Here is a 12,529-nt window from a genome sequence, read left to right as displayed (position 1 = left end):
CGTCCATCGCCCACGGACGCCCTCGCACCTCTTCGCTTTTTGATACACAGGCTGTCTCGGAAGGCGCTAGCGGATCAGTCAGGCGTCTTTTTCAGGATCATATATTTTACGGTAGTCACCCATCATGCTTCATTCCCTCCAACCACAGGATTTTCCAGACGACCTCGGTCGCTCGAACAGCGTGTATTCTTCGCTCTCGCCTGCTACAAATTCTCTGCCTTCCAGCTCCTTTTCAGCTCGCCCCCACTCTGCTTTCGAAACCACCACCCCGCGAGCTCGCCACTCATTTTTACTGCCCGCTGTTGATCGCTCCCCTTCCTCCGACGGTCACTCTCCTCAGCAGTCACAGGCGTTGCGCCGCCCACCCTCTTTACCAAACGCCGCCATTCTTTTAGAGCACAGCCCGGTCCGCAATAGCACTCTTTGCCGGAGCCAGTCTACCAGATCTGCAAGGACCAAGTCTATTCGACGCAAGCCTGTCCCGGCCATGGTGCTGCCTACGGCCGATAAAGAATTCACAATCGGCGTTGGTCTTCCACCTAACCATCCATTCGCCAATGTCGCTTCACAAGCTATGACGAGAAGCAGCAGCTCGTACGGTTACGAGGACATGCGCTACGGTACGGAGAAGATCCATAACAGATTGGGAACCAGTTCTCAGCTAGCCAACAGGGCGGTAAGTGCGGGAGTGATGGCTCCAGTGCCTCCGCACCGGGTGACGAGCCGACCACATCTCGAGCGTGCCTGTGCAAGTTCCCCCTCCACTCCCACCCGCAACACTCAACCGCCTTTCCCTCCGTCATTCTCCGTACATCGTTCGGCAGATCCTCCGCCCAAGCCATTCCCCCGCAGAGACACATCTCCGCATCTCCCCGAACAATATGGGCAGCGTCTGCACTCCCGTTTCCCGGAGTACACCCTTTCCGTCGATCGTCCTCTGCCTCCTGCTCCGACAGACACCGCGTCCATCCGATCCACCGACACCGCACCCCCCTCCGCTGCCACTCATGGAGGTCGTTCCTCCGCTGACAGTGCAAGGATCATGACGCCTATCCATGGTTCCACCCACGAGCAAGTCGGGCACAGTCGGGAGTCATCTTGTAGGAGTGGACACAATGTGTCCTTATCTGTCCCTCCTATTATGCCCAAGAGATTGATGTCGGACGATATCGTCGTCAGAAGCAAGGGTTCGAAAAAGGTTCAGCAAAAGATCAAAGTTCCCAAGAAGGTAATTCTGCTCGGAGGCGAGACTCTTGCAGACGTCGAGTTTAGCGTCGATAAACTGGTTTCAAGGGATCGAGTGCTTGAAGCTTCGACATGTTTTGTGAGAGATGAGAATGGTCTTCCAGTCTGCTTTGGTGATCTCCTTCCGCCCCCTGGTCCTGTCGAAGCTGGCAAACCTACTCCCAAAACTGTCGTCTTCTTCATCCGTACGTTCTGGTGTGGTCAATGTCAAGATTATACGCTTGCCTCTATCTCGGTCCTTTCTCCCGAGGCCCTCGAGAAGGCAGGTATCAAGGTGGTCATCATTGGTCATGGGAGCTGGAAGGTCCTCAAGGCGTATAGGAGATTGTTCAAGTGCCCGTTCCCTATCTATGTGGATGGACCGAAGAAGCTGTACTCACTCATGGGGTACGTTGTCATGCTCGACCACTAGATGTTTAATACTGACCCATCCATATAGCATGACGAAAGGTGCACCGAAGACAGCACCCTGGGGTCATTTCTGGAAAGGTCGAGCAGAGTATCACCAACGTGCTGTGCCTGGTCACACTATGGGACCCGCGGCGGCTTAATTTAAACTTTTCTATCCCTTTTTCGGCTTATTTTGACAATTGTGGCTCGTTTTAAGCCTTTTTGAGGCTTGCGTTTTATAAGACCATTTCGGGCTTGGGCTGGCAATCCGATTTAGGGCTTGTTTCAAGCCTTTATTTACAACTTGCATATACGTCATCATTTTTTGTCTCAAAAGACTTGTACTACTGACCAAATATTACGTATGGCATCATGGCATAGAGATGCATTCTCATTTATTTCCTTCTTCGTCTTCTGTGGTCTTTTCCACCCCCGGATCCCACCCAGCGCTAGGAACATCATGCATAGAGACATTCGCTCTAAAAAGGAGCCCAAACTACGAGAAACTAAACAAAGAAGAGGCTAGAAGAGAGAACGATAAATGAAGAAAAAATATAGAAGAGCCGTGACAAAACTGAGGTAAATCGGAACAGAGGCGAAAGAAGAGAGTGGCCGTGACAGAGGTAAAGTAAATAGTAACAGGGAAGGGATGGTGGGTAGCTACAGGAAAGCAAGTCGGTAGGTAGGAATATAAGTGACAAGGGTGAAGATGAAATGAATTTGAAGATGATGATGAAGATGAAGATGAAGATGAAGATGAAGATGAAGATGAAGATGAAGATGATGGAAGATGATGGAAGCTAGACACAAAGACAGACTCAGTTGAACGATGGACCGGGGACAGACACTCAACTGCACGGGGCCTGCCACACCCATCCTCCACTCAATAACCCCAGCTAACGCTTTAGCCGCCCATTTACACTTACACCAAAGACACGCGGCTGTAGGGCGTGCCCCTGTCAATTATATAGGTCGTGCCAGGTTTTGAGATACTCTTAACCCTTCCAACCAGTTCATTGACAGAGGCCAGATCCACCATCTCCTCCGCCTGGTACTCTTTATAATAGCTCCATTCATGGTTGCCAATACGGTGCTTATGTGACACCGCTGGTTTGATGTGGGCGAAGGCGAGAGTAACAGGAGGGGTGTCGGAGGATTTCGGGTGATGGGGGAGGTCAATGGTGATCAAGTTCAGGAGCTCACCATAACATAGGTGGTCCTCGAACTCGACATGCCTGGTTGGATGGCGCCTATTCCGGTCGATAGACACCATATACTACAACCAACATTTCATCATCAATTTCTAAAGTTCTCTTCAGACTAAATAGAGTCTAACTCACCGAGACAAAGGAGGCACACCTTCTGTCCTCCTCAGCTGTATCCATCCTCGACACACGAATGGAATCGCCACCATTCAACACTCGAACACGGTTCCACACCCTCAACTTTCCCTTCGACACTAAAGCTCTAAGCTCAACAGTCGGTGGGATATCGTGTTGGGTGGTCATCGTGTTGATGAGCTTATTCATCAGGTTGTGTCGGATGACACCTTGGGCGTCATTGGTCGGGGAGGACAAAGCATAATGCGCATCTGAGCAGGCATCAATTATACATCAAGCGCTATATGATATGACTTGGACTTACATGATGGCAAGACCGTCTCATACCGCTTAGGGGCTTCATCATCGCTCACCCTTCCTCTACCTCCCCAGTGAAGGTCGTATTTGTTCGCAATGTGTTGTAGATGACTCTTGGCCAAAATCCGCTGGGACATGCTAGCATAAGGGTGTCGCATATTCCTTAGATTTCGGCCAAGATCACCACAATAACGTTCCATTGCAAACTGCCACGATACCCAAATGGGCCCCATCATCTCGATAATTAGACCGAAGTGAAAGACTGAATGCACCTGAGCCGAACAAACATGGAGATGGCTAGGCTTGTTCCCGTGGTAGAGACTAAACGAAATCAATGTCTAAGAAGAGTTCATAATGTAATCTGAATATGCAACTCACCGGTAAAAGTCCACACCCCACTTAATCCAGTCTGTCTTCAGACCCGCAAGGCGTTCCCTCGGCATCTCATAGGCCAGGCATTCTCTGACAAGGCTCGAAAACCGCATAAAATGCTTGTAGAACCTTGATTCAAGTAATCCATCCAGCAAAACCGGTGCAATATACTGCAGCCAAAAAGACCATGTGTCAGCTGTGCATGCCTGCCTATTCTTGACGAAGTCCGGTGGTCTAGCGGCAAATGATGAGGGGATTGTCGCACCAGCAGCAGCAGTTGCTTCGCCAACAGCTGCCCACTGACGAGTAGTAAGGACAAAGTCCTCATCAGCCAAGTCCTTGACAGCCCCTGAGAAAAGGTTAACTTGAAGTTTGAGGATGTTCTCAAAAAGGTTGTGCATTGCATCGACGGGGAATGAAAGAGGAAAGTCGATAGTGGGGAGTTTTTCAAGGATGGACAGACCCTTGATACCATGTTTCTGCCCAAGTCTTTCTTTCTCAGCTGCGCTAGATGCAGCAGCCACCTCTCGGGCTTGGCGAATGAACTGGTAATGGGTGCGACAAGGTAGGTTATAGGGATCATGGTCGGGTACAGTCGGATCGGTCGCAGATGATTGGAGGGGGAGGTACAGTTGGTTGGGGTTACAGTTTTGGGAATGTCGGACTGAGGTTGCGTTGCACATCCGACAGGGGTGGAAGCTTCCAGTGCCCTTCATGTGCATGATCATTGATACAGCAGGCGTATCCCCTGAAACATAAAGGAGATGCGCCCTGAGTGTAAAAAAACTTCCCAGATCGGCATCCCATGTACGCACTCCAACTGTGAGTTGCAAAAGCTCCTCCACTAATGGGTAGATGAAAGAATCAAAATCTTCTGGCTTTTTAGGGCCTGGGATGAGTCCCACCGACAGTATCTCGCGGGTATGGACCCTTTCTTCTGGTGGTAGGTTGAGATTGAAAAGCACCAGAGGCCAACACGTCCCTGAGCCATTGTCAAATGGGCAGAACCCATCCGATGAGAATGAGAGAGCAATATCTCTGTCATCGGCAAAGTACTTGGTTCCGAGCTTTCTTCCATCCACCTCAATCTCTTTTTCCAAGAGTATTCTGTACATACTCCCATCAAATATGTCTCGGATATTGGAGTTATCGTATTCGCGGGTGCTCTTGTCTCGGTACATGAGTCTTTCCTTTGTTGATGGGTGGTTGTACATCTTCTGAAGCCTTGGAATAATCTTGATGTACAAAAACCTTTGGAATGGTTTCCCGTTTCGGTCGAATCTGTCTGCACCGCACTTGGAGCACTTCTGATCTTTAGCATAAGGGCCGGTGAAGCAAAGACAAGAGTGCTTGCACATGTCATAATAATCGCAAAGGGTGTCTGAATAATTGTCGATTAGAGACTGTGCCTCTTTGAGGGAGATGAATGGTATATTCTTGGCATGGTCTGGAAGACTGTTGTATGCAGCTCGCGAGATGTTGTGATCGACCTTCCAACTATATAGGCCAATCTTATCAATGTCTTCTTCGCTCATTGCGTACACTATCGGATAATGAGACAATGAGTTGGTGAATAGAAATCCTTATGAAAACAGAACTTACATCTCGGACCTGCTTCCCTCTTTTCTCTGGCGACAGCCTGCTCATCCCACGATTCCATATCCTCCCTTCTCCCCCCCACGTCTAGATGGGACTGCGCATCCCTTAATTCTTCCTCTGACTCAGTGCCATGCTCTCCGGAAACAGATGGCGCTGCTGAATCATCTTCGTTGTCCGACACTGAAATCTGGCGCTGCACTCTGGAAAGACTGTTGTTGACGAATGTCTGAAAAGCAGGATTGGACACTGAAGCTGGGGAATGGTCGACAAAGATGCCGCTCTGGGGTGTGGAAATGTCAGTGTGTGTTGGCCGAAGACTCACCTCAGACATTTCTGCATCTCCGTCCCCTTGTGCTCCACCATTAGTTCCCTCTGCTTCCCCTGGCATGACGGAATTGTTACTGGCATCCCCCTCTTGCGCTTGTTGTAGGGTCCTCATCTTCTCAAGGTGTCTGGTTCGTGTGACTACAGTGACTCGTCGGTCGCAGTACGACAGTGTACAGTCGCATTCGACGATGCGTGCTTTGTAGTCTGTTGTGGGCATATTTCTTGCGATAGCTGGTTGAAAGAGTGGACAACGAGAAACGAAGATGATTGGATGATAGCAACAATAATGCATAATAGAAGACGATGAAATGACAAAAGATTAAATTTGGTGCATTCATCTCACGTGACTGATTTTTGGCAATGGCGCTTAATTACACTATAATTGTAACAAGGTCAACCTCGCTCATCTCTCTTCTTTCGAAGTGCTTCCATCGAATCTTCTATTTCTTCCTCTTTTTTTTAAGATTCCCCTCACCACTTCATCAGCCAAAAAAATGTCGTCAGGGACATAACGCATTCTCACTATAGGTCACAGGAGATGCTGTGGTGTTGTGAGGAAAGTGCAGGGATGATATCATATGAGATCAGAGTGGGATTTTGGAGCAGAAGCGCAGCAAGCATAGTTAGAGTGGCAAATAATGCAGTGAGTGCATGTAGTACTTATATAATAAGTCCATAGTCCTGGCTTTACAGTGTGATGCCAGAAAGTTCAACACAAAATCTCACTAAATCTTTCACAACCTCACTTTCTATTTCTAGTCATTCTACCTACAATGCCCCGCCCAACCAGGTCCAACACTCGCCCGGTCTCACCAACACCATCCAGTCCTCTTCTTGCATCTTCATCAAACGGTGGGCAGAGAAGTGGTGGCCAAAGAGGTGTAAACCGCTTTGTACCGTATTCTATGGGGGAGTCTCACTCTGCGCAACCCGGACCCTCTCAAACCCATCTTGATGTCCCCTCCCATCCTCATCCAAGGAGGACTCGGAGTGACCAAGAGCTGATCGACGGACTCTTGGCCGAATCCCAGGAATATCAACAATCCCAGAGAACAGGTATGATACATCTTCTGTTCCTTCCTATTCCCCTTGTTGTTGACTAGGTTGCTCATGCATTGACTCCTGCCTCTTGCAGCTGATGTCCACGGTGTCGCCGCCGCCTCCTCCTTCCACAACAACGCCTCCTTCTCTCCTGCTCGAACTTCTCCCTCTTCACCAGAGGTATTCCCCCCCCCTGGGGCTCTCCATTTTGACCCTGACATCTCCTACCCCATCTCAGATCCCAAATCCTCCAATCCGCTTAGAGCGATAATGGGACTGGGGCATGGGGTGAATGACGATATTTGGAGGAAGATTCTAGTGAGTAGCAATTGATATTTCGTTGGATAAGCTCCCAACGCTTTCCTTAGGAGGATGTCCGCCGAAGCGCTGTTCGAGCCTTTGGTGATAAAGTGGGCATGGAGACATGGAAGGGCACGGACTATGAGGAGCGTGTGCTCTTCATGGGTCTTGTGAGTGACATTCTTTTATATGTTTTGGATGGCCAGCTAACCTTGTTGAAGGTCGCCGACAAGCACGTCGACGTCTTTGGTGCTGCCCGCTGCAAAAGCAAGTGGCCTATACGGTCACTGGGCATGCAGTACCTCAAAAATAAGGCCCAAACTGCTAGGAAGAAGAGAAGCTTGTGCTCTTCCTAGCGGATGTCTCGATTGTGTTTTTGTATATTGTACTTTAATGATTCTATTTTTTGTATTTTTATGATTCGATGCATGTAATTCGACCAACCAAACCAAGGGTTAGCTACAGGCTCATTTCAAGCTGCTAAAGGGATCAGAACAACCCATTTCTCAGATAAAAACAATACTGAAAATGGCTTAAAAGCAGCTGTTATACGGATGAAAAGAAGCTGCTAAAAGGGTCAGAATAACCCATCTCATGGGTAAAAATAATGCTGAAAATGGGTTAAAACAAGCTGCTAAAAGGCTCAAAACAACCCATCGCATGGATAAAAATAAGGCTGAAAAGGGCTTAAAACAAGCTGCAATAAGAATTAGAATAACCCATGTTTCTAATACAAATAATGCTGAAAATGGCTTATAATAATTCGGCAAATGGCTTATTTTAAAGCCCAAAAAATAAGCCCAGAAAAGTGCTCAATTAAGCCACGTTGTGGCTTGTTTTGATCCTAAATGCAAATGGTAAGCCGAAAAATCGATAAAAAGACGCAATTGTGGCTTATTTTAAGCCGAAACAGTTATGGCTTAAATTAAGCCGCCGCGGGTCCCATAGTGTCAACTCGTCCATGGCATCTCTGTAGGTCTTGCCTTTTATAACGTTGACTTTGCTGAAGGCTCACGCTCGACTTGCAGAACGCCCTCTTCAAGATGCCTGTCAAGCCTCCAGGCGACCTTACCCAATTAGGTGGTGAATTCGTCTTCAGCCCTGGGTCTGTCTGCGAGTTCGCACATCGCATGACTCACGCCTCTGGTATGTCATATCGTCCTCTTCTCTTCATGACGCTGAACTGACAAGATTCCCTTTTTCCACATGAACCATCAGACCACATGGAAGCTCCCGAAGTCATTCGTCTTGCAGGTTGTGACCACCCAACTGTTGAGGAAACTAAAGCGGTCGAACTCGCCGAATCGCAAAAGGAAGAGCTTGAGAAGCTTCGCATGGAAATGGAGAGGTGGAAGAAGGAGAGGGCTGCCGAGCTCGAAGGGTGAGTTTTTTTTCCCTTTTTCCTTTTCCCTTTCTCTTCTCCGTCCACGACATGCACATATTGATCAGTGTCTTCTCATAGAATCAAGATGCGAAAAGCCGCTCGACGTGGGATTCCATACTCTCGTTCACTGGAGATTGGCCCCCAAATGGTCCAAGCCTACGACTTTGAATATGACTTTGAGGACGGTCTTCAAGTAGCGTATGAGGAAGGAAATGAAGATGAAGCAGAGGCGGTGGACATGGGGGAACATTGGGATGAGAGGTTTGGGAAGGTCATGTCGCCTGAACAGCAAGTCGGCAGAAAGGAGGAAAAAGAAACGTTTGCAGGGATTGGGACAAGAGCGATGGAGACTCGACTCCGACACGAGGCGCGCGGGCAACAACGGGATGATGAGGTTGAGATGGTTTCTCCGGAAGGAAGTGGAAACCTTAACGTTCATATTGGGCCGGTCTCATAATTGGACTTGAAGACATTTAACGAAGAATCATGGTTTTCATATGACGATATCATAGATGATTTTTGTTTCCCTTTTTTCAAATTGAAGGTGTACTGTTATCAATATAATGTCGAATATAAGCTACAAAGACAATATACATCTCTCATGAATTTAGACTGCTCTGGCGATATTGTAAATTGGCAGTCATAATGCTAAAAAATAATAATAAAAATACAAACTGGCGCATGAGTGAGGAAATATCGATACACCCTCCTTTTCTCATCTAAGGGACCAGCCCACTTCAGACCTCACATAAACAAACAAAAGTCCTTTTCACAAATCCCCGTTACCACCCCCACTTCCCCACCCTCTCCACCATCCCATCCAGCCTCCAAATCCGCTCATCATCCTTGGGCTCCACGGTCCCGCGGGACTCCACCTCCTCGTCATCTCCGGCCTATCCTCATCTCCTTCACCGTCCTTCCCGCTCCGCTTCCCCTTCCCTTTTTCATTTATCAGCACCCCCTTCCACTCACTATCCGGCACTTCCACAGGGTTGGGAGAGTGGTAAAGGATAAGAGGAATGAAGACGAGAGGTTCGCCTCGGACGATAGTGATAGTTAGTCCACCGTAAGGATCGGTAGAGTATATTCGTCCGGTCAAGACGTTAATAACGGGGAGAAGACCTTTGTACCCTGTTTGCGACGGGGGGATATGCATCGGGATAGCTCTTGCCCCTCCTGTTATATGACATGACGAAGAACCGTGGTTGTTGAGGATGGAAAGGAGGGGAGCTTTGGACATAACGATGGTATGGTTACCGTGCTGGAAAGGGCGGAGAAGGGCGGGGAATGATGGGGATGACGATGCGATACGGCGGGCGTCATTGAGGGATTTGATCATATTGTATGTAGGCTGAGGTTTTCCTTTGTTAGTGAATGGATATGAAGGACAGAGCAAAGAGAGTCACATACAGAAGACTCGTCATATCCAAATAGCCAAATTGCTTCCCTGTTATAGGGATCATCCCCGCCTTGCAGATTATGTTCTTGGCCCGAATAGAGGATTGGATAGCCATCGTTGATGAAAGGATAAACCATCGCATTGCGAATAAGCTGAGCAATATCGTTAATTAAGACATTCTTTGATGTTAGAAGACGTAGAAAACGTACAGCCTGATCATCGGTCTTACCAGCAAACCTGGGGAAGTCATGATTACTGATCAACATATCAATCAGTCTTTCAGCGGTTACAGCAATACGGTCAATAATGAAAGCGACGAACTCGAGAAAAGATCCTAGTGATGATGGGTCTGGGAAAAGTCGATGAAGGTGTTTGATCATGTTCACCAGCTCTGATATCGACCCCAGCGGAGACTGGAATGCCCGTCTATTAAAACAATCAGCATACCGTATTATTAGAATTACTCAACCTAACTTGACTCACTGAATATGCCAGTACGTGGCAAAGTCAAATATACTCCCCATCGCTTCCCTCTGATATAGCGCCAAATACGTCGGGTCTCCATTCAACACTTCTCCCAAACACGCTACACCTGCGCTCTCTATAAAACCTTTCCAGAAATCTTTCCTGACGTGCTTGACAGTGTCGATGCGGAGGGCGTCTATTTGGAACGTGGAAACGAGATGGTGGATCCAGGTGTTGAGCGTGGAGATGACATGGGGGGATTCGGTGTTGAGGTCCGGCGTTTGAGAACCGACCCAGCCTGGATTTGGATAAGGTAAGTGGACGTTACTCTGAGAAGAGAAGGGAAGAAAGGATGCAAGTAAAATATAATTGGTAACACACATTGCTCGATTTCTTCCTGAACATCCCAGTCAGGCTGACAGTACTCGTGGAAATCAGAAGGCGACGAAAAGGGACCATAATCGGAAGAGGGCACGAAAGATACGTGGTCCTGCGCTCCCACATGATTTGCTACCTGTTTCAGAAATCCATCAGCTCCATTCATGTACCCTAAATCTTTAAGCGAAGTAATGCATGGGAAGACGACTTACGACATCCACCATAAGATACATGCCTCTATTATGTAGTGCTTGGCTGAGGTCAAGCAAGTCCTGGGGAGTTCCGAAATGGTGATTTAGCTCTTTTTGTCCAGTATGGCCGCACATTATAGAAAAAGTCAAGCACGTATCGCGATCCGTTTAGCTTCCACCATAATATCATTGAGGATCGTGAAACATACCATATATGTTGGAACCCCAGTAGCCATGATATGGGTCCCCGTGAAATGAACGTGCACCTGGGTCAAGTTGGATGTTGGCGACGATCGGCGATATCCAAACTGTGCAGGTGTCAATATTAGTCCCGAAGCGTATCTTCTGCCAGTTCATGGACGAACAGTACTTTCTTAAGCACCGTCGTATCAGATCAATCAACACCGACAGCACAATCCGCCACGCATTCGAACGAACGCACAAACAGGACTAATCACACGCTTGACATAGGTACACGTACTTGTATCGAACCCCATCCCTTTTATATAATCCAGCCTCTGCTCCACACCCTTCCATCCTCCGCCACAGTACTCCTTTTTTGCAACATCACAGGGTGCAATCTGCTGGTCTGGTCGGGCAAAGCGATCTGTAAGGAGTTGGTAGACTGAGCGATGCCGCAGTTCCGATTGGGGTAGGGCGCTGGAAGAGAGAGAAGTGAGGAGCAATGGTAATATGGAGAGGGATATGGAAAAGGGGATGAGCATGATCGTTTTAAGGAAAGATGGAAGGATAATAATGTTTATAAATGGAAGTCAAGCTCTGTGGGGACAAGTCGTCGCCGCAAAAACAGAAGGTGGAGGTGGAGGCGGTCCGAATATTAGTAGAGGACCGTCCAAAATGTTACCCTCTTAATTATGATGTCCTCTGAACTGTACTGTATGATGGACTGCATATTAGCTCCTCATCAAGTCGTTTCTCAGTCGAGCATATAGACAAATGAAGGACACGGTGGGCGAGCGAGATGAAGAGGGCAGTAACTCAAAAAATACTACATACGCTATCCCCTGTCCTGTTCTTTCTCAGTAGGTGAGCATTAATGCCATGCCATGTAGTTGTAGAAGCTTGTCCAACAACCAGTATAGTCATTGTAAGAAATCGTCAATATTCAACGAAGGAAAAGAACAAACACGTTACGATAATACACGAGTTTCTGCAGACGTATTAACGTAAGGCAAGACAGCATTTGATGTATTTGTTTGATCCCGTCCTTTACTCCGACTCCGTCGACACCGCACGCAGCTGTTGAAGAACGAAGAGCGACTATTGACCAAGTACGAGTAGTTGCCAAGCAGGACGCTGAGAAAGATAGAAGTGGAGCGTCATAGACCATAGACACCCTTTTTGCCAGAGTGTGGCTGTCGGGTGTGACAGTGCTGCGACCCTCTTTCTTCCCAGTGGCCACTGTAGCATCGTTGAAAAGCCATGGTGGTGCGTCGGATGTGACTTTCGCGCGGTTGATCCTCGGATAAGTGTGTTTACGTAACCCTATGCACCTGTGTCGGGGTTGTTGCTTGTCGGCGCCGGCGGGTGCAGTGTTGATCTCTGCACTTTGCTTTCCATTGTGAGCTTGACTTATTGTTTCCCGCGTTTCCGGCCTCGAGAAGACAGCGCCCCCTGCCGCCACACACATGCTCCTGTAGTCCTTCCCATATCCACGACCACTCAGCGCCTGCCACGTGACTCGCTCACCACGCCATCAATAATAGCTTGTCCCGTCCATCTCGTTAGTCGCAACAGCTGTAAGTGAGCGGCCCATTCAAACTCTCCCTTTGCTCTCTAC

The 12,529-nt window shown here is 48.2% G+C and overlaps 5 protein-coding genes across 5 annotated transcripts; 3 read left to right on the top strand and 2 right to left on the bottom strand.

The window, feature by feature from the left end:
• Window positions 1-124: 124 nt before the first annotated feature.
• On the top strand, window positions 125-1,796 carry CNBK0780 (hypothetical protein; the record flags this gene model as incomplete). Its single annotated transcript, XM_767611.1, has 2 exons — window positions 125-1,632; window positions 1,685-1,796. 2 exons carry the CDS (start codon window positions 125-127, stop codon window positions 1,794-1,796), a joined length of 1,620 nt encoding a protein of 539 aa, XP_772704.1.
• Window positions 1,797-2,557: 761 nt separating this feature from the next.
• CNBK0770 (hypothetical protein) lies at window positions 2,558-5,002 on the bottom strand (the record flags this gene model as incomplete). Its single annotated transcript, XM_767610.1, has 4 exons — window positions 2,558-2,911; window positions 2,976-3,226; window positions 3,280-3,593; window positions 3,651-5,002. 4 exons carry the CDS (start codon window positions 5,000-5,002, stop codon window positions 2,558-2,560), a joined length of 2,271 nt encoding a protein of 756 aa, XP_772703.1.
• Window positions 5,003-6,343: 1,341 nt separating this feature from the next.
• On the top strand, window positions 6,344-7,267 carry CNBK0760 (hypothetical protein; the record flags this gene model as incomplete). Its single annotated transcript, XM_767609.1, has 3 exons — window positions 6,344-6,626; window positions 6,706-6,929; window positions 6,980-7,267. The coding sequence occupies 3 exons, from the start codon at window positions 6,344-6,346 to the stop codon at window positions 7,265-7,267; spliced, it is 795 nt and encodes a 264-aa protein (XP_772702.1).
• A 687-nt stretch (window positions 7,268-7,954) lies between these two features.
• On the top strand, window positions 7,955-8,752 carry CNBK0750 (hypothetical protein; the record flags this gene model as incomplete). The annotated part of the gene is made up of 3 exons (XM_767608.1): window positions 7,955-8,057; window positions 8,130-8,292; window positions 8,374-8,752. 3 exons carry the CDS (start codon window positions 7,955-7,957, stop codon window positions 8,750-8,752), a joined length of 645 nt encoding a protein of 214 aa, XP_772701.1.
• Window positions 8,753-9,064: 312 nt separating this feature from the next.
• On the bottom strand, window positions 9,065-11,453 carry CNBK0740 (hypothetical protein; the record flags this gene model as incomplete). The annotated part of the gene is made up of 9 exons (XM_767607.1): window positions 9,065-9,646; window positions 9,706-9,846; window positions 9,904-9,949; window positions 10,016-10,120; window positions 10,178-10,457; window positions 10,541-10,673; window positions 10,750-10,838; window positions 10,938-11,036; window positions 11,210-11,453. 9 exons carry the CDS (start codon window positions 11,451-11,453, stop codon window positions 9,065-9,067), a joined length of 1,719 nt encoding a protein of 572 aa, XP_772700.1.
• Window positions 11,454-12,529: the final 1,076 nt, after the last annotated feature.

The sequence above is a fragment of the Cryptococcus neoformans genome, chromosome 11 (genome assembly GCF_000149385.1).
Source record: "Cryptococcus neoformans var. neoformans B-3501A chromosome 11, whole genome shotgun sequence".
Lineage (NCBI taxonomy): Eukaryota > Fungi > Basidiomycota > Tremellomycetes > Tremellales > Cryptococcaceae > Cryptococcus > Cryptococcus deneoformans.
This window is presented reverse-complemented; position numbering and strand designations above follow the sequence as displayed.